At 34.8% G+C, this 24,597-nt stretch overlaps 2 protein-coding genes across 2 annotated transcripts in view; both read left to right on the top strand.

Moving 5' to 3' along the window:
* LOC102417875 (odontogenic ameloblast-associated protein) overlaps positions 1-1,272 on the top strand; it is a 21,675-nt gene extending 20,403 nt beyond the window's left edge. The window contains exon 10 of the mRNA XM_023744320.1: positions 1,108-1,272. Within this exon, the coding sequence (XP_023600088.1) occupies positions 1,108-1,272 (165 nt within the window). The remainder of the gene's footprint in view (positions 1-1,107) is intronic.
* A 5,790-nt stretch (positions 1,273-7,062) lies between these two features.
* CSN3 (casein kappa) lies at positions 7,063-23,440 on the top strand. The gene is made up of 5 exons (XM_014468332.1): positions 7,063-7,121; positions 14,725-14,786; positions 19,685-19,717; positions 20,940-21,660; positions 23,341-23,440. Exons 2-4 carry the CDS (start codon positions 14,733-14,735, stop codon positions 21,624-21,626), a joined length of 774 nt encoding a protein of 257 aa, XP_014323818.1. The 5' UTR covers positions 7,063-7,121; positions 14,725-14,732; the 3' UTR covers positions 21,627-21,660; positions 23,341-23,440.
* Positions 23,441-24,597: the final 1,157 nt, after the last annotated feature.

Below are 24,597 nucleotides of genomic sequence, written 5' to 3'. Positions count from 1 at the left end.
ATGGGTAGTCCATTTCTTTCATATATATATATATATATATATTTATTTCAGTTCATGTGCTTCATCTGCATGAGTTGAATTAATTTCATTGTTTGAACTTCAGGTCTCCCAAGATCAGGAAAGAGAACCACGAAGTGTAAGTTATATTTTCTCTTTTTAACATGTAAGATTTCCATGAGAAATATCTGTAACTATGGTTAAAGATACTCCCTTATTCAAACTTCTCAAACTGTAGAGAAATTCTTAAAGAGCTTAGGTATTAGCACTCAACAATGTAGACTTCAGGGATTTGATCTCTGCTTATAAGAATGGAATTACCTGAGCATCGCATGTAACAGTGGGATCCATATTGAAACATGAACCACTGTGTAGCAAATTGCTATATCTTTTTCTAAACTTATCAAGCCTAATGAAGGCTCATAATTGCTCATGGCCCTACTCTGCTTTAACTCTACCAAGTCCATTCCAGGGAAATATAATAATAATAATAATAATAATAATAATAATTCTTACTATTTTCAGTGTTAAATTCACAAAAAAAGACTATTTGGGGCTAAACAATTAATCAAAAAAATTAAAGAGGAAAGAAAATTTGAAAAGGGGGAGTTTTATTTAGGAATTTGTTTATACTCATAAAAATATTGTTATCTGAAAAGAAGCATGGTGTTTAGGCTAAAACTATATGGTGTTAAGGATACAGAACTTGATAAAGATCTGGATAGAATATGGACAGGAGGAAAGGGGAGAAAGAAGAGATAAAGAGGAGAGTGTGTTTAATGCATGATTTGGGTAAAGACCTTGTATAAAGGCAAAGGGAGAAATTTGATGCCCTTTTACCCACCCCCTCTCTCTTGACCTTATAATTATAGAAGCAAATATCAGAAAAATTTGGCTATAAGTATAAAGATACAAGAACACAAGTTACCACTAAGTAATTTCCTAAAATTATTCAAAATGATGCAAATTAATCAAATCCTTGTTCATAGTACATATAGAAAAGGTAAATGATTTTAGAGCTTCTAAAGCCTCAGATCCACATGTTAAAAGACTATTTTATCTCTCCTTTTAAAGAGTAAAACAAGCCTTTTAATTTCTTCTGTTCAACAGGTGAGCGGGAGCAACGAATCACCCGCACTGTATTATGTGCCTCCTTACCGATATCCATTTGGCCGATATCCACCATTCCTATACCAAGGATACCCATGGTTTAGATATTACTACTTCCCTGTTCCAATACCTCTGCCTGACCCTACACCTATTAGTGGACAGTAAACAAAAAAGTGTCCCAGTGCAATTTAAGATGAAATAAGTGGTAAGTATACAAAGTACAAAGCATGTATTTTTTTAAGTTTGTTGTCTGTGGATTGGAATGCATCATTCCATGAAAAATAAAATTACAAATTTGTTGTTGTTGTTAATCCTCACCCGAGAAAAATTTTCTACTGACTTTTAGGGAGAGTGGAAGAGAAAGGGAAAGACAGAGAGAAACATCGATGTGAGAGAAACACATTGGTTGCCTTCTTCACAAACCCCGACTAGGGCCCAGGCCGGGGAGGAGCCTGCAACCAAGGTACATGGCTTTGACCAGAGTCGAACCCTGGACCCTTTGGTCCATAGGCCGACATTCTATTCACTGAGCCGAACTGGGCAGGGCTAAAATTACAATTTTTAAACTTAGCCACACTACTGAGTTACCATTTGTTTCGATTTTTTTTTTCTCTGATAGAGATTGTTAGGGTGTCTACTCAGAGGTACATACATGTGTCCTTCCATGATCCAATCAACATAGCAGTTTAAATCCCTCATTTTCTGTGATGTAATAGAAACAAACAATTTCTTATTAAAATATTTTTACAAAATGTTTTTAACATTTTTCTATTATAATCAACATCTGTGTATGTTGGGGCTGAATCAGAAGGCTAAAGAAGGCAAAACTTGAACCAAAGTTCAGATCTTAATAAATGGGCTTTTGGATCTAGAATCTTCTGACTACTCCTTAGAAAATTGTGTATTTTTCTAATTAATTTTAAAACTCCAAATTTAGTCACATTATTATAAAAATTCTGAAGGCTGAATGTTTGTTATAATAGAGACCCCTATCATCTTATTATATCAAAATCAAAGTTAATTGTTTGTCAATTACCAGATAAATTGAGGGGAAGTAGACTATATTAAAGATTATATTAGGACCCAGAGGATTATTTTGTTTCCTAGTTTTTAGAAAAACAAAATTCAGCTAATACTGCCTCTAAAGGACTTCTGTCCTCTTTCTTGCATTTACTCAGTGTACCTGAGAAGAAAGTTTTCCAGTTCTTGAATTAGATGTACTTTTGAGACAATATTTGTAATTAAAAAGCAAAAACTTTTCAAGTTCACAAACCAGTATTACAGGAAATGTTGAAAGGTATTCTTTAAGAAGAAGAAGAAGGGGGAAAAAATGAAAGATAAAATCTATAAACATTAAAATGGCAATAAATACATATCAACAATTGAATCTATAAATCAAAATAAACAAATAAGAAATCTAATGAACAAAATAAACTGGTGAATAAAATAGAATCAGAGGCATGGAAACATGGAACAGATGGCAAATCTCAGATGGAAGGGAGAGGGGAGGCAGGAAGAGATTAACCAAAGATCTTACGTGCATATATGCAGTACCCATGGACACAGACAATTGGGTGGTGAAGGCCTGGGGTAGGTTGGGAACCAGTGGAGGAGGGCAATGGTGGGGGGGAGAGGGGAACATCTGTAATACTCAAAACAATAAAGATTTTTTAAAAAAGAAACTGTAAGTTCACAAGCAAATGATCCATTAGGATTAATAACTGTATGCCCATGATTTATTGCAGGTCACTAAAACTGATTGTGAGCCACTTCTTTGAAGAATCAATAATCCTGTTAATAAAAGAAAAATAAATATAATTGAAGTGACATACAGTATTCTCTCATCAATTCTTTACTGGTCCTCTTTTGTTGACATAAAAAAAAATACCATGGTTTTCTATTTTCTAAATGTGCATTGACAGGGCCTCGCTGAAGTAGCTCAGGTGAAGAGTGTTAGACTAAAGATCTAGATGTGCATTACCAGTAATTATGAAAAATAAAATTTAACAAATTTTAATATACACTTCTTGATGATTAAACATTCTAGGAAAAGTATGGGGAGTGGAAGTAACCAAAATCAACCAGCCCTGAAATACCTTGAATGAAAGTCTATTTGGCAGCTTATGCTCTACAGTTGCACTGATTGTACTAATAGAGCCAGAGGTTGATTTAATTTTTTAAAAAAGTATGAGTAATTGAGTCTCAATTACTCAAGTAAATCTGTACTTGATTTACAGTAGGGTATTAAGCTTGATGTATGGGTAAAGGATATCAAAAGCAATCAAGTACTGTCCCTAACTTCAAAAAACTCATAATGATTGAGATCCTAAAAACATTTTTATCATGCTTGTAGGTTACAAAGTCCTTTCTTTGAATCATTATAACATCAAATTTATATATATAAAAGTCTAAGTGACAGAACATATGTCTATTCAACTAACTGGCTGGTACATATGATGCGCACTGGCAATCTAAAAATAAACTGACTTGCGCACGTGCGATACATATAAAGCTCTCGCTGGTGCCAATTGCACGGGTGTGTTTCAATCTGTCATTGTTGATTGTGAATTTGGTTGTTTTTGTTGGCATTCTGAAGCTGAAAGAAAGTGGCATTGTCGACACAATATGAATGAAGACCAACTATTGGCACAACTGTCCCCCTCTGACACTGGCCTCCCATTTAAATTAATTCGAAGACAGTTTCCTGTGATGCCAGCATTTGCGATGACTATTAATAAATCATAAGGACAAACTCTAGACAGAGTAGGAATATTCCTTCCTTAACCCATTTTTGGATATGGTCAGTTAGATGTTGCTTTCTCTCTAGTTCAAAGACCATGTGATGTTAAAGTTAAAGTTGTAAATACTTCATCACAAGGGAAATTAGTCAAGCACTCTGAAAGTGTTTTTATTCTTAATGTGGTATACAGGGAGATATTAGAATAATTTTAATCAGTTTATCAGTCATAGTTTTTATCAATGTTGTTTTTACATCATGTTTTTATTGTTTTTGTATTATGTTTTTGTTTTTATATCATGTCTTTGTTGTTGTTATATCATGTTGTTATTGTTTATTTACTAATCAATTTATATATTATTTTCATATACATTTTACTAATTTTCTTTCATCTCTGAGGCTTCTATTGTAGAGAAAGGGTGAATAGTGATATTAAAATATTTCTTCTAATTAATTTCCTTTCAATGTGCACGAATCCATGCACTGGGCCACTAGTCTTTACATAATCTCTGTACAGTAATCACATTTCTAATATGGGGAAACTGAAGATCATGAAAGTCCTGTGGACTACACAGTCATAGATCAAGTATGTGGCAGAAGAGAAATACAAAACCAGGTCATTCCAATTCCTTGGCCTTTGTTTCAGCTGCAGGTCTACTAAAACAAATTTTGAGCCCAGGACTCCATGATGGCAGTGCCAAAGACTAGTTAACTCCATCTTTTTTCACTTTATTTCAGGAGGAAAAATCAAACCCATGCAAAAAAGGGAAACTGCTACCCATCTCCCCCTCTGTTAATGCCTGCCATGCTGCCACCAATGTTGTCTTTGAAAACACATGCTGACTTATGTTTCTGACTTGCTCCAATGCCTTGGAAGGCTTCTTATTGCCTACTAGAGGCTCGGCGCATGAAATCATGTGTGGGTATGGTCCCCAGGCCAGGCCTGTGATCAGGGCCATCTTCCCTGGCTGCCGGCAGCTGGCCCTGCCCCCTGCCGCCACCTACCCTGGTTCCCTGTTCACCATCCAGCAATGGGAGCCTGACGGCCGGGGGAGGGACTAAGAGGTCAGCCATTCCTGTCTGCTCACCAGCCCCACCCCCAAGGCTGGTCGCCCTCTGTGTGGGGGGCAATTGGCAGGACGGGGGCCTTGGCCTGGTGTGCCCACATCCCCCGCCACCCACCCCAGGTCTCCACTCACCATCGGCAATCGGAGCCTGCCAGCTGGGGAAAGGGACCAAGAGGTGGTCAGTGCACCTCATAGTGACTGGTCAAGCGGTCATTCTGGTCATTCTGCCATTGTGGTCACTGGACTTTTATTATATAGGATAGTATAAAATCTGCTTTCCTTTGCATGGCATCCAAGGCCTTCTACATACTAACCTCAAGTTTCTTTTCAAATGCCCTGCCATCAGCCCAGCCTCCCTTACAGCCCCTGCTGTCACACCAGGCCATTGCCATTCTCCACAACTGGCCTTCACTCTCACACAGCTGTGCCTTTGCTTATGCTGCCCTCTCTTCATGGAATGTCCATTCCATTCCTGTGTTTTAGTGTGTAAATCCAATTTATCTTTCAAAACCTAAATCAAATATTATGACTTTCATGAGAAACTTTCTCCTATCTCTCCAAACAGAATGAATCACTTTCACACTTCCCCACTGCATTTTTTCACTTATTTATGACTCTTATTATGCTTTAGTTTCTAGTTTCCAATAAATAATATATTTCTATAGCCTTCTTGAGAAGATTGTAAGTTCCTAGAGTATCACAATAATATAACCATTCCCCAGTACTTAGCAGAGTAGAAGGTAGTTGGTGAATGTTTGATAAATGAAAGATAATAAAATCTTCACACTTTTCATTTCCAAAATATATATTTTTATATCTCTGACCTATATCAATGCTGCAGCTGACCAGCAGACCCTGTGGAAGAGAGGGCTAAGGGACTGCCTGGCTAAAGGAACCAGGCATCCTCGATTGCCTGCCTTGTTAGGCTTTTATTGTAGCAGCAGTTTGAGATAAAGTTTATCTTTTAGATACAATCAGTAGGGAAATTAATCTTGGGAGGACACATGTGTTTGTAGTGTCTTTTAAGTAAGGACACCCAAAGGTTAAGCATAAGGATTCCAGTAAACACCCGGGGGTCTGCATATGCACAGACATGTTTGGAAAAGTCAAGGAATAATTAGGGGCACTGCTGTCGACACTCCCATAAGTTGGAATTTCAATATACAGGGCAAGTGGCCTTCCACACACTTCCCCTTTCTCAGAATGTTCTCCTTACAAACTTTCCAACCAAGTCTCGTGTGCTCCCCAATATATCAATATATAATTTAGCTAAAGATTCCTTTTTGTGAGAGAAATAAAAAACTTAAGATAAATATTTAAATGATAACAGTTCTTTCTTAGTTACAACACTAGCATCTATCCTCTATTACAGAAATTGTAGGGCCCATAAAATGTCAAGTTATGAATAAAATTATTTGTTCCAAGACAATGCAAGCATCACAAAATATATTTATGTCTATGTCTTAAGTATTTAACATTTGTGTCAGCTTTGTAAAAAGACAAGTTTAGAGTTTGTTAGTTTAACAAGTATATTTTCTCTTTCATATAAAGTAAAATGCACATAGCCAAAGCTTTGTGAACTTTACTGAGGGACAATTTGTCCTATCACCAGTTCCCATAAATCCCATAACAGACACTCTAGAAACAGAATTCTGAAGGAGGAAAAGGTAGCAGGTGGTGATGAAAATAAACTTTCTTGTGGTACAGGACAGGAGTCATCCAACAAGATTGCACAATGAGCTTTCCATTATGTCACAATGGCAGCCTTTGTCCCTACAGGTAAATTATCAGAAAATTATAAAAATTCTCTTTGAACAAAGATTACATTTCTCCACCCAAGTTTAAATTGTTCATAGCTGAGACCCTTAGCGTCATGAAGGAAATTCTGCCATGACCCATAAATTGGCTATGAACCAAGGCCAGCTTAATGAGCCTTTTGGCATGATTTAAACAGGGAAATTGCTGTCTCCCTTAGCCATCTTCAGGGATTATATGTTCCTCAAACAATAAATATTCATTGTTTTGTATGAAAGTCAGTGATCCCAGTTAAAACTATGGGAGGGACAGCAAGAAGATCAAACTGCCCTCAATATAATTTGGTACATTGATTTTATAGGGAGTGTTTCCTAACCTTACAGTTGACAGATTAGAGGCTATTGCATGACTGAAGCAGGACATTAATGGGAAACCAAAATGAGGGGCACAAGAAGGTAGGAAATCAGAGCCTGAGGAGGGGCCAAAGGCAAACCTTGGCAGCTCTGAAGTTAAGGAAGACCAGCTCTGTAATTTACTCTTTCCTCTGAGTGCGTGTGTGTGTGTGTGTGTGTGTGTGTGTGTGTGAAGTCTATGATATGTGTCTTTAACTCTCAGGTTAGAACTTTTATGCACCTCAAATGATGTCATTGTAACTTTTGGGGGGAGATGGGTAGGGGAGATACTCTCATTAACATTTAACTACTAGTTTTGTGAAACAAATATATGCTATTAAAATTAATCAGTTATTTCCCCCATTGGATTTTGGGCAACATCATTCCTGGTCCTGTCACCTTTGTTTATTGTGGTTGGTGGAACAGTTTCTCAACAAATCAGTCAACCAGAGTTCCACTTTTTTTGTTATCCAATGGTTTATGGGGATAGAATCCACAAAAGCACTGTTTATCAGTGTGTTTCTTGAAGCATTATTTTCACCAGGTAGCTCCCCAAAATAAATATTCATCCTCAAACAGCCATTCAAAATTTACAGTATACATGCATAAGATAAGATTCTTGAGAATGCCAGCTTAACAAATCATTTTGCTTAACTACATTTCCCAAACTAAATTGACAATAGAATGATCCCCATATAAAACAGTTAAGATCAGTTTGTCCTTGAACACACTGTTCTTTTTTAAAATGTAATCAGTGATAGAGACAGAAGGCACCACTGACTATTCAATAATTTTTTATGTAAAAGTAAACAAAGAGCTAAATTCATCTCTACTACTCTATTAGTTTCTTAGGAAGAGGACTCACATGTCTTCCATATAATCTTTCAGATTGTATTAAATTCTTAAAAATACTAATTTTGTGCCAGTCATTGTGCTAAAACCTAGGGATTTGGGCAATTGATTTTTTTCACCTTTAAAAATCTTACAATCTAGTGAGGGGAGATAAACATGTATGAAATTTCAATAAATAAACACACCCATAAAGCATTTACAGAGTTGTTGTTTGTTTTTAAAACAGAAGGGAAACTAGTTCTGCCTACATAAATTAGGAAAGGTCCCACAGGTGACTTTGAGCTGAATCTTAATGGATAAATGGGTTATTGACAATTATATAAGCATAAACTAAGTGTTCAACAGATGTTTACTAGATGGGAAACTCTATAAAATTGGTATTTTTAATGGCATTTGGCTTCATTGGGCAAAGTAAAAGAGCAAAATTTGGGAATAAAATAATTAAAAACCTATTTCTAATTAATATATGAAGATTTTTAGCCTTGGGAGTAACCTCTGTCCTTAGAAACAAAAGGAAAATAATAAATATCTTAATAATACTCTTGTTCAGAACATTCATTACTGTTAATTTTTCATATAGATAGAGAGGACAAATATCATCTGGTGAGCTGATGTTTGTGAATGACTAAGACATTCAAGAGAGTATGTTCCCAAAATTCCTTGTCAATTCAGTAATATCCAGGCAGAGTTGAAACTTCTGGCAAAACTTGGGTCAAACCAAGATAGCTGAAGGTAGTTAATGGCAATAGAGCAACAGGAGACATTGATAACTGAAGTGCCCCTCCCTCCAATCACTTAAAAAAGCTTCTAGTTTCTTTCAACTACTCTAGACTTTCATGTGGGATTAAAATAAAACCAGAGGACCACACTGAAATCCAGGTGCAATCACTCAAAACAGAACTAGGCTAGAGCTCAGCTTCCCCAACAGCTGAGGGGAAGTTAGTTCAAATGCTCCCACAGGAAAATCAATCCCAGAAAACTCATCTCTAATCCACATATACTAGCTTTCAGTAAAATAAATTAGAATTCTAGGAGAATGAGATAAGACAGTATGCCTGTCCTCCTTAGTTCTTCATGACCAAGTTCTGACTTTATGCAGAAGAAAGTAATGATTTCCAAACTTTCTTCCATGTTAAAAAAAAAAAAAATTCAGGTGCTTATTAACTATGCAGACTTCTGGGAAAACACTTTCCCTAAAAGTTCAAACTTAATAGTGTGGTGTGAGACAAGAATTTGCAACTTAAACAAAGAGTTCAGATAATTAATCATTCGTGCAAAAAATTTTATTTCTAATATGTGTCAGACTTAGGTCTATGCACTGAGAAACTTATCTTCCAGTGGAAGAAGATAAAGAATAGTAAGTAAACACATACAAACTTTAAAAATCATTTTATATTGTGACTTTTATGAAAAGTAAAAAGTGATGGAGGAAAGGAAATGACTAATTAGAAAAGGTGCCAGAGAAAGTGCTTCTAAGAAAAAAACATTCAAGCTGAAAACTGAATAATATAAATGACACACTAATGAGAATAATTGGAGTAAAAACATTTCAGAGACTATGAACAAAAGTGAAAAGTTTTTAATTTAGGAAAGGAACAGAAAGGCCATCGAATCTTCCACATAGTGAGAAAAAATGCAGTAGGTGACAAGGTAAGAAGGATAGGGAGAGACTAAATTATATCAAAACTAATAGGGCCTGATGAAGTATTTGGAATTTATTCTAAGTGGCTTTTAAAAAAACTTTAAGCAGGAGAATAATCATATCAGTAATATGTCCAAAAAATGACATTTTTATAACTGTGTGAGGGGTAACTTTAAGGTGAAAAGAATAAAATTAGTGACACCTATTAACATAAAAAAACTTTGAAACCTGTAAAGAGTTTTTGTGAGTTTATTTGAGCCAAACTGTCAACATATGCTGGGAAGCAGAATCTCAACGAATTGAGATAATGCTCCGGAGAATGGCGGGGTTACATTTGTATTTATACATTGCAATCAAAGGAGGGACGTAGGTGGGTTACATGAAAATCATTGGTGATAGATTAAGGAGGAGGGATAAAGCAAAGCAGGGGAAATCCCTGGGATTGGATAAAAAGTAAAATGATGGACACATACTTAGGTGGGTGCAGGATCAATTAACATAATAATGAAGAAATTTGTGGTATCTGTCCTGGCGCCCAGCACATTTGGTTGTGCCCCAGGGGCTCCAGAAAAAGAGAAGTTACAAGTTACCCAGACATTTCAAGTTAGGTTATTATAGATGCAAAAAGACAGATAGGCTCAGTTAAGGTAAAGGTTGACCTTGTCAGTGAAGATACTGGCCTAGGACGTAATTGCCCACCATAACTGCTTTTAAAGTTGAATTTCAGACCATCCTTTGTGGTTAATTTAGGTCTCTGAGTTTGCAAGACTGCCATACAGGCCACTCCTGAGCTTGTCAGGACAGCATGTGGCCCCTTTTGTCCACACACCAGAAAGGGAACTATTCAGATGGCCAGGTGTGAGCTACCACTAAATGGGACTGACTGACGAAGGCAATAAAGATAAGACTAGAAAGTGATGACACATTTAGGATATGTTGTTAAGATAGGGCTTATAATTTTTCTAATGGATTGTTGGGGAAGAGGAGACAAAGATGAAGTCATTGAGAAATAAAAGACAGAAGAGAAAAAACACATGCATGTGAATATCACCAAAATAAGAGAAAATAGATAAAGTACATATCAGATGTAAGAAATGCTCACAGAACAATAAGTTGTTACAGGTAAAAGAATGTATATGAGTTAATAATCATCATTTCACTTATTACAATAGTAGAGGCCCAGTGCACAAAATTTGTGCACGGGTGGGGGGGGTTCTCTCAGCCAGGCCTGTATGCTCTCACAATCCGGGACCACTGGCTCCTAACTGCTGCTCGCCTGCCTGCCTGCCTGATCACCCCTAACCACTCTGCCTATCTGCTTCATTGCCCCTAACCACTTACCTGCCTGCCTGATTGCCTCTAACCACCTCTGCCTTGGCCTCTGCCACTGTGGCTTCATCCAGAAGGACGTCCGGAAGGCCGTTCAGCTATCTGGTCTAATTAGCATATTATACTTTTATTATTATAGATATTTACTTCAAAGGGCTTGAAATGTAAACTTATGAGCCCACAATAGCCTCTTACCCAGCTTCACCACTGTGTGAGTAGTTTTATGAATAGACACTGATTATCAGAATCTAAACAAAAAGAAGCTGTAGTTTGACAAAACAGCCTTGCTGGTCTTCTTCCCAGACTCCAAGGATGTTTCAGGAGTATGCCATGGCACTTAAGATGAGTATGTGACTAAATCAATGTTGGTGAGTCAGTTCCAAACTACAAACACTCTGTTTTGAGACTTCGTTCAGCACCAACCCATCATCCTAAAATTATCATAGGACTTGTGATATTCCTGTTGCTTTTCTTTGGAAAACGGTAGGGTATCTGAATAGCTCTAATATAGAATTCACCTAGTTCATCTACAATAGTCACTCAAAACTTCATAGATCTCTTAGATTGCCTTAGGTCAATATATACAGAGAATATTCAGTGTCACTAGTATTCAAGTCAATTGGACTGTGAGCTCCACAGAGCAAGGATCTTTGCTTGCTTTGGTTATTAATTTATCCCTAATGCCTGGAACAGTACCTGAAATAATTTTAGTACTCAAAGAATAATATTCAGTTTCACAAATCTCCCAGAGAGCCAGGTTCCTATTTGAAGTGGATGGGTGACACCACTATAATGTTTTTCTTTTGGTAGGGGGAAGATTCCTAGCATTCCCAGGTAAAATATATTTTCCTGCTAAACCAATATTTTAAAGTTGTTCTGAGTCTCTGGTACTTATGATTTAAATAATAACCCAAGAGAGAATCAATATCATTTTGTAGTTTTACATCTATGACTGAGAGTTGCCATGTGGAATAAAATACCTTCTTCATTAAGAAATTGACCAGACCATAATCTTCCAATTATCACTTGGTCATCAAAACCAAAGGAACAGTGTGACTAAACAGTCCAAATAGAATGGCTGGTCTTATTTCTTTAACAGCTGTTTTAGCAATTTTGAAACTCAGACACCTTTCTCTGAACAGCAGAAGCCAACTATTCTGAGAAATAGAAAATTTTAATTTACTCAGTACAACCTAGATAAACATTCTAGGGTTATGAACATTTTCCTAACACTCTAAGACATGAAATACTTCTAAGAAAAAGACAGGAATGAAAAAAAAAATCCACAATGCTGATATTATTTCTTGTTTGTACTCTGGCAGTCCTACATGGATTCCTGTAAATACCTCAATTAGGCCAGGCCTTCACGGCTAAAGTGAAGTCACAGTTCACATTTTCCCCAGAGAAATGCAAGCAAAAGAAAATATTATTTCCTGAGTTATCTAGGCAAATTGCTTAACTGTATTTTACCAAAATACCCTTCCCTCATATTGGTGGCATTTCAGAAAGAGCTGTCATTGACAAAGAAAAATTATCCCCAATTCAATAATTAAATTTTTTAGATCCTTAATGGTTCACCTATATTATTGAAATTTAAAAATCTGAATACAATTTTGATTCATAAAAAATTAAAAATCAACCAGTTGATAGCTTATATATTAAATGCTTATACCATGAACTTATTTAAGAATATATATTGCAGCTCAAATGCAAATGACTTCCCACTTTATATTGATTAAAATATTTTACTTTTGGATTTAACTTGTAAGAAATTGCACTTGGGTGTGTAAGAAAGGGGTGGTAACTTTTCTAATTTTTAAAGGTCAATAGTTGTAATTCTAGGAGAAAGAAGTCCAACTGCAGTTCATAATATATGTAGGGTTGCTTGATATCCAGGTTCTTAAACTAAAAAGAAACATTTAAAATATGAAATTGTGGCTAGCTATTTTTAATTCTAACAGTAGCTTTAAATTCAAATTGGTGGGATTAGTTCATTATGAATGCAATTAATATTTTAAAAATGCCTCTATACTTCTTCATAAAACATAAAAATGAATTATTTAAAAGGTGTGAATAGTCTCTTTTCAAGCTTTATGAATGGTAACTCTATTTCCCCCTCTACCTTTCATTAACTAAGATTGACCCAAAGATAACCCAGCTGTCATCAAATCTTTCCTTTTTGTCATCTTCCTATTGGGTAAAACATAGGAGGAAAATTAATCGCATGATGTAAGGCACTAATACCCTTTAATTAGTCTTCAGTTATTTACCTTGAGACTTCTCTGGAGTTGGGAATCTAATTCAACCTACTGCCAAGCAAGACCCAACAAGCACAAGGAAAGGTAATTATATTGAAACATCAAGAGAGAATGATTCCTTTTCACTTTGGCTATTAATAACACTATCAAAGTTATTCTAGAAGTACATTTTCTTCCTTTGAGCTTTAAATTGTTAAGCTTGAATACATATTGACATCATTTTGAAATTAGTGTCTAATCTAAACCTTAGATTTTGTATGGTGCTATGATCAAATTTATTTTGAATTTTACTTGGGTTAAAGTCAAGGTTTGATATTGGCTACACTACTGAACGTGATGTAAATTCTAAAATAAGAAGGTGTTCAAGACAATGAACCTGTCCTTACAGACAAATACAGAGGACTAACTTCTCAGGAAGATGAGTGTGTTATAATAATTCACATGGATCCCTTAATTAATTTCTAATTTTATTTTTATCCAAGTGTCATAATTTTATTTGTTATAATATAGCTTGTTTTAAAACATGCCTTTCATATCCTCAGAAAAGGTGAATAATTCTATTTCACAATAAGGCAAATTTAAGTACTTCATAGGTTTAAGTAGGTAATAAGTTAAGTATCATCTTATCTCTCTGATTTCTGTTTATACTAAAAACGGAGGAATTGCTATCATTTTACAGAATGTTTGTGTGTGTTATATAATTTTGTGTGAACTGAAGAGTTCAGATTCTTACAAATTCCTGTTAGATCAATCATGAAATTATAGAATTTTAGAAATCACTTTGTTTATACCTTTATTTTACAGATAAAATAGGTAAGGCCCAGCCAAAGGAAATCACTTGGCCAAAGTTACACAAGCAGAGACAGAGCCTGAGATAGGACTCAGTTCTCTAAAGGAAAGTAGTCACATCAGTCTCTAATTCAAAACCACTCAACTGGTTTTGTTTTTTACAAAGCCAAGCCTAATTCTTTAACCTGGCATATAAGGCCTGTCCCTTTTCTTCCCTAAACTTTCTTCCCAGATTTCTTTCTCTTCTCATCAAACACTTCATTCCAAATGCCCATGGGTCTTCCCAAGCTTTCTCCTCTACTTGAAAATTTTCTCTCCCTATAATATTCATCTCTGCATGGACAAATGCCACCTACATGCTATCTCTTACATAAAGAATTCTTAATGGAAAACTGATCTATAGAAAACCACTTTGGGGGTATTTTCACTTTCTTTCCTCTTATGGTAATTTGTGTATGGTCCAACTCTCTTCCTAAAATCGATGCTACCTGCTGGCAAGAGCAAATCACCATGATAAACTCAACACTTGACACACTGCCTTTTTCGTAGTATATTCTTGGTATATGTTAAATAGATTATTAACCTTGTAATGATACTTTCAGTAATATAGCCAAAAATTAAAATTATAAATTATATACTCCAAGTTTGGGTGTTCCAAAGCTTTTGATAAAATAGATTTTCCACATTGGCTAAATCAATCTGCTTTTATTTCCTTAAAAAAACACACTGTTTTAAATCACTCCTAAATTATTAGTAACAGACCCTTTTAATTTAATACTTTTAATTTCAATTTTAGGTGCAATTATGAAGAGTTTTTTCCTAATTTTGAATATCCTGGCATTCATCTTGCCTTTTTTGGTAAGTTAATTTCATCTAATCAATTTATATTGATACTTTGAGAAATTTTATTTAAGAGGTTTAATTATATAAATTTATAAATACATTTATACATTATAAAACAAAATAATTGCATATTAGATATATTTTCTTAAAAGTAATTTCTTTTATATTTATATTATACAATTACAGTCTTGTTCTTCTGAATATCATTTTAGTTCCCAGGAATTAAGAAATCCCACTTTATCATGTATAGAAAACCTTTAAAATTCTAATACTATAGAGAAAATACATTACAAGGGGGGACTAAAAATCTTTTTGATTTATAAAATGCTCTAAAAATAATTTATAAAGAAGAATACGGAAATTACAGTTGAGGATCAGACTCTAATCTTATAACAACTCCAATCTCTTCAGGAAATAAATTCTTAGGAGATTAGAAGTTTTTTCAAGCTTTCCTTTTTTTTCCCCCCCATTCAAAACCATTTAGTGAAAGTTCCCAAATAATTGTTATCAAGAAGCCTTGCCCATAAGGTTATAATGACATGGAACAGTATAATGATCAAAATATTTACAATAGCAGCTTCTTAGTGTTCTGTATTTGTAGATTATATAATGTTTTCATATATATTACTAGAGGCCTGATGCACAAAATTCGTGCAAGAGGCTCAGCCCCCACTGCCTCCACAGCTGCCTCGGCCCCCATCTGCCGCGCTGCAGTTTTATCCGGAAGGTCGTCTGGAAGGATGTCCGATCTAATTAGCATATTACACTTTTATTATAATAGATTGTATAAGACCAAAATAAAGCTTTAACATTTCTCCTTTCACATGTATCTATGCATATGCAAATATATAGTCACAAGAGATTGATCTGTGGGGAACTATCCAAACTCTCTGAATTAGCATCATGAATATGTTCACCTTTTCCTCTGCCATTTGAAACTTTGTTGTGCTGGCTTGTGAGAAAATATACAGGAAAGCATTTTTTAAAATGTCAAATCATTAGTGTTCATTGTTCATCTTTGACAATTGGAGGAGTGGAAGGAACATAGAAAAAACAACATCAAGGATGATGCTGTATTTAAAGGGGTCAGAATCCTGTTCATGTTCTTGATTTTAATTTTTAAACATATCAAATAATAGAAGAAGAAACAACCTCATCCATGTCAATGTTAAAGTCTCATGAACTTGGCTTGGGGGAGAAAGGAAAAGTGCTCAGGCTGTCAGCATGAGTAATGAAATAGTCATTCCTCAATTACTCAAGCTTTTGCAGCAATTTCAAAGACATTGACACATCTACCCTTAATATTCAAATATTATGGGACCTTTTGTTATACTCTTCCTATTATGTCAACTGACTGATTCCTTCCCAAAGATTATCTGCATTAACAACTTTATGGTTTTTAGGTATTTTTCTTAAATTACATGTGTATTAAGGTTATTGGACCAAGAAAATGGTTTTGGAGTTTTTTCTTTTAATTTTTTGTACTTGTTTTCATTGTTGTTTTGACTATTGCTCTGTTTTATTTTCATGTTCATTTGGTGATTCCAGGCACTTATTTGCCAACATCAAGAATAGAAAGGCAAATATAAAATGATGTAATATCATTGTCTCAAACATAAAATGAAATGATGTAATATGGTCAACTCTTAGATCATAAGATTTGGAAGGGCACTAGTCCTTGTTTCATAATTCATTTATTATTAAATTTAGACTTGCTTTTAGGTTAATATCTCTTAAACAATTGTATTCTATAAATTATTGGTGCAAAACTTTTTAAAAATTTGAATTATTATGACTTTCACATTATTTTCTTTTACTTATTCTTTGAAATTCCATTTTATTGTAGACACCTGTACATTTAGAACTTTGATTTTCTCTTTAAGAGATAAGCACTAAAGTTTAAATCAGAATATGCTCCTCAACTGCCTGCTCTATAGCAACTTCTTCTTGAGCTACTAGAGCCTGCTCTAGCCCCCAAACAGTCCTTCCATCTTCACAAAAGTTTCAATGGACTCGAACAAATAATTCAAAAGGAGAATGAAAATGTTATAGATTTTATCATTTGATCTTATGAGTAGTCAAGATTACACAAATTAAAAGAATAATGTGATAGCATCTTTTATGTGTTCATGTAATCCTCTTTCTAAAATAAAAATAACTTAAATAATATTTATATTAGCAATTATGATATGAACTGCACAATTTTATATCCTATTGATTGGCATTATAAGTTGGCACAACTTTTCTCTACAACAATATGATAGTTCCTATCAAAGGTTTTTCTTCACACTCTCCCCAACCCAAAAGTCACATTTTTGAGAAAATATATTAAGGAATTAATAGAAAGTATTGAAAGGCCACTGGTATACAGATATTATTTATCTCTCTATAATAAAACATTTTTTGAAAGAAGCCTAATGATTAACAACAGAGTGAAAAATAAACATTTCATGACATAATCATTGATCATTTATTTTTCAACCATAAGTATGAAAACTATAAGAAATATGGAAAAGCCTAGCTGGTTTGGCTCAATGGATAGAGCATTGGCCTATGTACTGAAGGGTCTCAGGTTCGAATCTGGCCAAGGGCACATATCTGGGTTGCGGGCTCAATCCCCAGTAGGGGGCGTGCAGGAGGCAGCCAATCAATGATTCTCTCTCATCATTGATGTTTCTATCACTCTCTCCCTCTCCTTTTCTCTCTAAAATCAATAAAATATATTTTTTAAAAGAAATATGGAAAAATATTATGAGAGATTATACCTCTTCAAAAAATACTAAAACATATACCAGAAATACATAATATAGATTGATATAATATTAAGATGTTTAAGTGATCAGAATTTCTTAGTGTAGGCAAAGTTTCTATAATATTTATATTGCTATTTAAACTTTTAAACTTTAAATTAGCAATTTAGAAGAAAACAAGTCTCTATCTCAACACAACCTGAATTTTGTTCTTTTTATCAAGTTTCTGATTTTATATTCCTACAACTTTCAAAAGATTTCTAGAGACTTTTTTTTAATCCAAGGAGTGTGTGTGACATGCCTTAAACAAGAACAATCATTTAAAAAATATTTTATATTATGACCTCATCTCTAAAGTTTATAAAACCTTCATAACTATTTAAAGTTTCATATATATACATCTATGGAAATTTTCTCACTTCTGATTTCCTATGCACATTGCAAACCAGATTAAGAAAAGTATTATAAAAAAAAATGAAACTTGATTTAAAAAAACATTAGTACAATGTCACCCCAATAAAATTTAATTAAAAAATTAAAAAAACATTAGTATGTATATAACATTTATATATTGATGTTATGCCAGAGGCAATTGTTTTAAATCTACATGAAACTCATAATTCTTCTTAGGAGACAGAAAAAGAGATATGCTCATTGCTCCCCTTATTTCTAACAATGTAGATTTAATACAAACAATGTTATTCATAGTTTTTATTTAAATAAATATCAAATACATTTGTTGGCACAAGAGTTAGATGACCATATTATTTTCAACCTTGAATATTTTTTCCTAGGTAATGATTTTTAAAGACAATTTAACCATGAGGTTCATCATTATTATTATTATTGTAATAGGTAAATTGCTGTCACTTTTTGAGTGGTTCACAGACCTTGTAGATGAAATAACCATGGAAAATGCTTTACAGTATTTTACAGTGCTACAATAAAAAAGAAATTATCCTAATATATAAAAGCCAAGGGTCCACAATGACCACAGACTCCACCAAACACCAGAAGTCAGTCCTGCAGTCAGTGCTGGGTTGCTGTGGTGACCCAGCACTGACTGCTGCTGGTGCGGGCGCAGAGATACAGCACTGACTGCCAAGGGGGCTGCGGATCAGGCCCAGAGAGAGGCCCGGAGAGAGAGGCAGGGTCTGATCCTCAGCCTCCATGGCAGCTGTTGATCAGCCGTTGCCTCTCTCTTTCTTTCCGGATTTCACCAGCAGCCGCGCCTCTGTTTCTCTCCATGGGGGCTGCTGATCAACCCCGCCTCTCTGATCAGGCCCGGAGATGCTTACTGGCATAGAAACCGACCAATCAGAACCAAATCTGGGTGAACTGTGAGGAGCCAATGGCTGCCTAGGAGGCGGAGCTTTTCACGCTGACTGGCATAGAAACCAACAAATCAAAACCAAATTGGCCGGCAGGGGAGGGCACTTGGGGGTGAGATCAGGCTGGCAGGGGAGGGCCATTGGGAGAGAGATCAGGCCGGCAGGGGAGGGCAGTTAGGGGCAATCAGGCAGGCAGGCAGAGGGGTTAGGAGTAATCAGGCAGGCAGGCAGAGACAGTTAGGGGTGATCAGGCAGGCAGGCAGGTGAGCAATTAGGAGCCAGCAGTTCCAGATTATGAGAGGGATGTCCGACTGCCTGCTTAAAATGGCAGTTGGACATCCCCCAAGGGGTCCCCGATTGGAGAGGGTGCAGGTTGGGCTGAGGGACCCCCCCCATATAATAAAAGCCTAATATGCTAAGTGTCCAAACGTTCGACCAGTCGCTATGATGCACACTGACCACCAGGGGGCAAACTCTCCAACCAGTAGGTTAGCTTGCTGCTGGGGTCTGGCCGATCGGGACTGGGCAAGATGGGCCAGACACGCCCTGGAGCCCTCATGCAGTCCCTCCCTGGCCCTGAAAGTGCACCAGTGGTGCCTCAGCCTGGCCTTCGCCCTCTGGCAATCCAGGATCCCTTGTGGGATGTCAGAGAGCTGGTTTGGGCCCCATACCTGCAGGCTAGGCTTAGGGACCCCACAGGTGCACAAATCCGTGCACCAGGCCTCTAGTGTTTTGTCTATAATATAAAAGCGTTTAATAAACACACAAAAATCTAGACCTTGCCTTTTTTTAAAAAAAATGTATTTCTTACTATATCTTTGAACCTCACCAGGGTGCAGAGGTGCAAAACCAGGAACAACAAACAGTAAGTTTACTTTAATTACTTCTGGTAGAGACATGAACTTCCAAGTATAATATTCTGCAAAGTCCAATGATATTAAAATGCTTCTGTCTAAAAACTAAATAAATATTTAAATTCCATAAAAAACCTAATAATCATTGTAAAAAACCCTTCAGCAAACATGAATCAACCTCAATGTTCTATAAATCTTGGTTTTGTTTTATAACCTAAATCATGTGTTTTTGGATTTCATGTATATTTAACAACATGAGAAAACTCTTTCATTAATTTAACATTGAGAAAATATGAAAACAAAAGCAGAATTTAATGATATCTCTCCTGGCCACTTTTTAAGACTTTGGGAAAGAACCCACTAACCACCTTTGAGTATTTTTCATGCACTTGTATTTACTTCCTCCTTTTATTTCCCAAATATGTTTAAATGAATATATTTAAATGTCCCCCTTCATGAGAAATGCTTGCTTACAGTGTAATTTTATTGATTTTTTCTATTTATATGGAAAAAACCTAAAGATATATTTTGATAAATACACATAATCAGTAGAACAGAAGCAAATAAAAATGGAAAATTGCCTAAATTATATTTAATGGATAAAATTAAACTGGAAAAAAATTTAAAGTATAAATCCAGAATCTCCCACATCATATTATTTTACTATTCTGCTATAATTAATTTAGGGAAAAAACGAATGTGCCCTCAGCCTAATCTCTAGATAAATAAAATTTTAAACAATTATGAATATGTGCTGAGACTGCATATATACTAGTAAATACAAACGTATTTGTAAAAGATATATATACGTATATATATATATACATATATATATATATATATATTTCTCTGTGTGTGGTCTCTTTGTGTATAGTATGTCAAAGGTCTCTAAGAGATTTTTCTACCTGTTGTACCTAACATGATGCTCAACATTTACTGAGCACTCTTCATATATGCCAAGTTCTTGGCAATGTGGTTTACATTATGGGTTACCTCATCTAATTTGTTTGAAACTAATACTATTTTTAATATTTGTTGAAAATTAAGAAGTTGAAGGGAAATGTATAAATCATATCTTGTAAAATAATAAATATGGTTGTGGGGTTTATTACTGTTAATATTGTACTTATTCAATGTTAAATACCATAACATTATTTCAAAAAAATTCTGATTTAAGATATCTCTACAGTCTATCCTATAATAACACCATTCTGCACAATTTATTCTTTGCAGTGCTGTGAGACTGATAAAAGATTGTTTGACCAAAGCACAGTCAAATATATTCCAATTCATTATGTGTGGAAGAGTTATCCGCACATTGCACCCAATTACTACCAATATAGACCAGCTGTACCAATTAATAACCAATATATGCCTTACCCATGTTATACAAAACCAGTTTCAATTAGGCCACATGCCCAAATTCCTCAATGGCAAGCCCTGCCAAATATCTACCCACCCACTCTGGTACGTCACCCATACCTACGTCCATCACTTTTTGCCATTCCCCCAAAGAAAAATCAGGATAAGGCAGTCATCCCTACTGCCAATACCGTTCCTGCTGATGAGCCAACACTTATTCCACCCAGTGAATCAACTCCACCACTTTTTGCCGTCCCCCCAAAGAAAAATCAGGATAAGGCAGTCATCCCTATTGTCAATACCGTTCCTGCTGATGAGGCAACACTTTTTCCACCCAGTGAATCAACTCCACCACTTTTTGCCACCCCCCCAAAGAAAAATCAGGATAAGGCAGTCATCCCTACCATCAATATCATTCCTGCTGATGAGCCAACAGTGATTTTGTCCAGTGAACCAACAGAGAGCACTGTGGTTACTCAGGAAGCTTCCTCACAATTCATCCCAAGCACACCTGATACCACCACAGTCACAATTACTGCACCTACCACCGTGGTCTAAAAACTCCATGGAAGCATCAAAGAAGACAACACAGGTAAATGAGCAAGAGAAAAAAATAAAGACAAGACTTATGGATTTATCAATATAGTCACAAAATCTAAATATAATAGAAATAGATAAATTAAGTCTGTTATGAGGACAGGCAAAATAGGCAACTTATGATTTTAATTTGGTGGTGCCATAGCATTGGTACACTAGATTTTGTTCCAACAAGAAGTAAAAAATAACCTTATTTTACAAAATGAAGAAAACTTGGGTATTTTATTATCAAACTTTTTAAGGACAGTTGGAACACTCCTAGAATTTATTAGTTTTATTTCATTACTATTTTCATACTAGAATAAAATTATATCTTAAAATCATGATTTTTCTTATTTCAAAAATGTTTTCTTAGAAAATGTATATAGGATGTGAATGTAAATACATTTTAATTATTTAACAGTATTCTTGCACTCTAATTTTTGTATGAATACAGTGAAAGGAAATATTTTTCCCATGCATTCTTTTATTTCAGATATAGTTTGTTAAAGAATCCATGATGTTAGACACCCCAAATTTATCTTCTTTTAAGATAAATTCATGGAAGAAACTAATTCTTAACTTGAAAAGCATACACATATTAAAAGGATATTTTCAGAACCTTAAATATGATGTAAAATGTTTCTATTTATTACTTAAATCAATGGATAATGGCAGGGTCTAAAATAATTTGAAATTTATGGGAAGAAATTAAAATAAAAAGAAAGATTAATAAAATAGGAAAGGACCAGAGTGTGAAATAATTTGGGGAGAAAGTTAAAAATGTTTGAGTCTCCACAACAAATATTTTCAGGGCATCACATTGTCTCCAGGTTTTATGATCTAAAATACAACAGTGATCTATGATAAAATGGTAATAGCATTAGATCAGAGAAGGCTGATTCTTCCATCTGTTTGATTAGGCAAGTCATTAGTCTCTCCAAACTTTCCTTTTCTCAGAATCTGGTGACTATGAGGTATAAGTGAGACTGCATATTGCAGAATTGTAAAAATGTATCTATCTGTAAAATGTAACACATTAGAAAAACTAAAGTAAAATTAATAAATATTAAGATTTACTTATAGCCAATATCTTGTCCTTATTGATTTCAGATAGTGAGGCTTATTTATTATGCCATCTATTTCCATATAGGCTGCCTAATTTGAAGAAAAACAAAAAATTTTGTTTACTTAGATCAGCATATGTGTATAATGTATTATTTCATTGATATTTAATAGGACATCTAATACAAAAAAAAGAAGATAAGATGGATAAAATTTTGATGTGTTAAAATTTAGGAAAAAAATGAGAAAAATAAATGGAGATTACAGGAAAGCAAGTAATTTAGTATGCAGTTATATATTTTATTGATCTAAAATATATTATTACATGATTATGGTTTTAATAGAATAATCATTATTTCTATAGTTATATTTGTTCAAAACCCACAAATATAGATTTTAAGTTAAAACCATTGTACAAAATCACTTATAAATATGCATGTAAAGGACAGTGTCTATCTATAAATATTAGGTGAAAATTATTTTCAGTTCACTGTATGACAAGCTTAAATATTTACACTGAAATATTTAATTTGATAAACTCTTTTTATGAAAGCTTAATGAAATCTACATATCATGATAACTATTAACAGATTATGAACTAAATTCCTAAACTGTCATCATTTTTTTATAGGTCTTGTTGAAACCAATTCAAACTCTCCTTTGGCCACTTGTCTACCTTCAGTCAAGAGAGAATGTGATTTTCACAGATTCGGCTCTTTCTTTTCCCCTTACATTCTACTTTCATGTGACATTTAAATTTTTGGTTCTTGTACAATAAAGCCAATTGAATGCAACTGGATTTAACTTGAGTCTGTGGATATGTCTCAGGGACCTTTAAAACCTTGACTTTCTAAGACAAATTTAGTGTGAGTTTGATTACACAAGTTTAACTGAGGGCAAAGTTCATAATTCCACCTGATTCTCAAAGTGCTCCAGGGCCTAACACTGATTAAGAATATCTTCTCCAGAATAACACTGGAACATCTAAATTTTCAGCCTGGTCATTGGGACCAGAGAAGATCTAAGTCATGGTGTTCCAATCTAGAGGACCCCAAACTGACTCTGGAATCATGGGGACCCTAGAGTTAGCATTAAATTTAAGTGCCAAAATATATTGCTAACTTTAGATCATTCCCGAGAGCAAATTCTGCCACAAGCTACAGATAACCACAACTACAAACAGATCCATGGCAACATTAACAGGAGTTGATTGAGGCTCTTGACCTGCAATATTCTTAATCAAATATTGAAAAGAAAATTAGTGGGTCATTTATGTGCTTATTCCATATTTAACACATCATGCCAGGAAAAGTATAAATCACTCAACCCTTGCAAAGTTCTTACTGATCACCCATAAAACCTTTTGCTGAAATCTTCAATAGATGTGCTATTATTGGGAGTGGTTTATGAGCCTTTACTTTCTTCCTCACTCAAATGCTAGAGTCTGGAAGACAGGCCTGGTCAGGAATCTGACATCACTAAGCCTCATTTGCTATGACCATTAATTTCTTGGAAAAAAAAATTAAAAATGTGAAAGAGGTAGAATTTAATAAACTAATTACAAAACATTTACCAGCTACTGTATACAAGGTACTATAACAATTGTTGTGGGATATAAAACAATAACATTTAATAATAATAAGCAATCAAGAGTTACACAGTACATGCTATAGGCCAATATTCTTTGTTTACATGTATTTACTTATTTAATATACACTCAAGGATTACATATTATTGTTGTTATTGTTATTATTGTGAAAAAGAAATAAGTGATTTCCCCCAACTGGAGCTGGGATTTGAAGCCAGGGAGTTTTGCTTTAAAGTCCATGCTCTTAAGCATGTGGACACTACTTTAAAAGCATTCCCAGTCTGGTGGATAAAACACAAT

This window comes from Myotis lucifugus, unplaced genomic scaffold (assembly GCF_000147115.1).
Source record: "Myotis lucifugus unplaced genomic scaffold, Myoluc2.0 scaffold_449, whole genome shotgun sequence".
Classification (NCBI taxonomy): Eukaryota; Metazoa; Chordata; class Mammalia; order Chiroptera; family Vespertilionidae; genus Myotis; species Myotis lucifugus.
The sequence above is the reverse complement of the archived record's forward strand: the minus strand, read 5'-3'. Positions and strand labels throughout refer to the sequence as shown.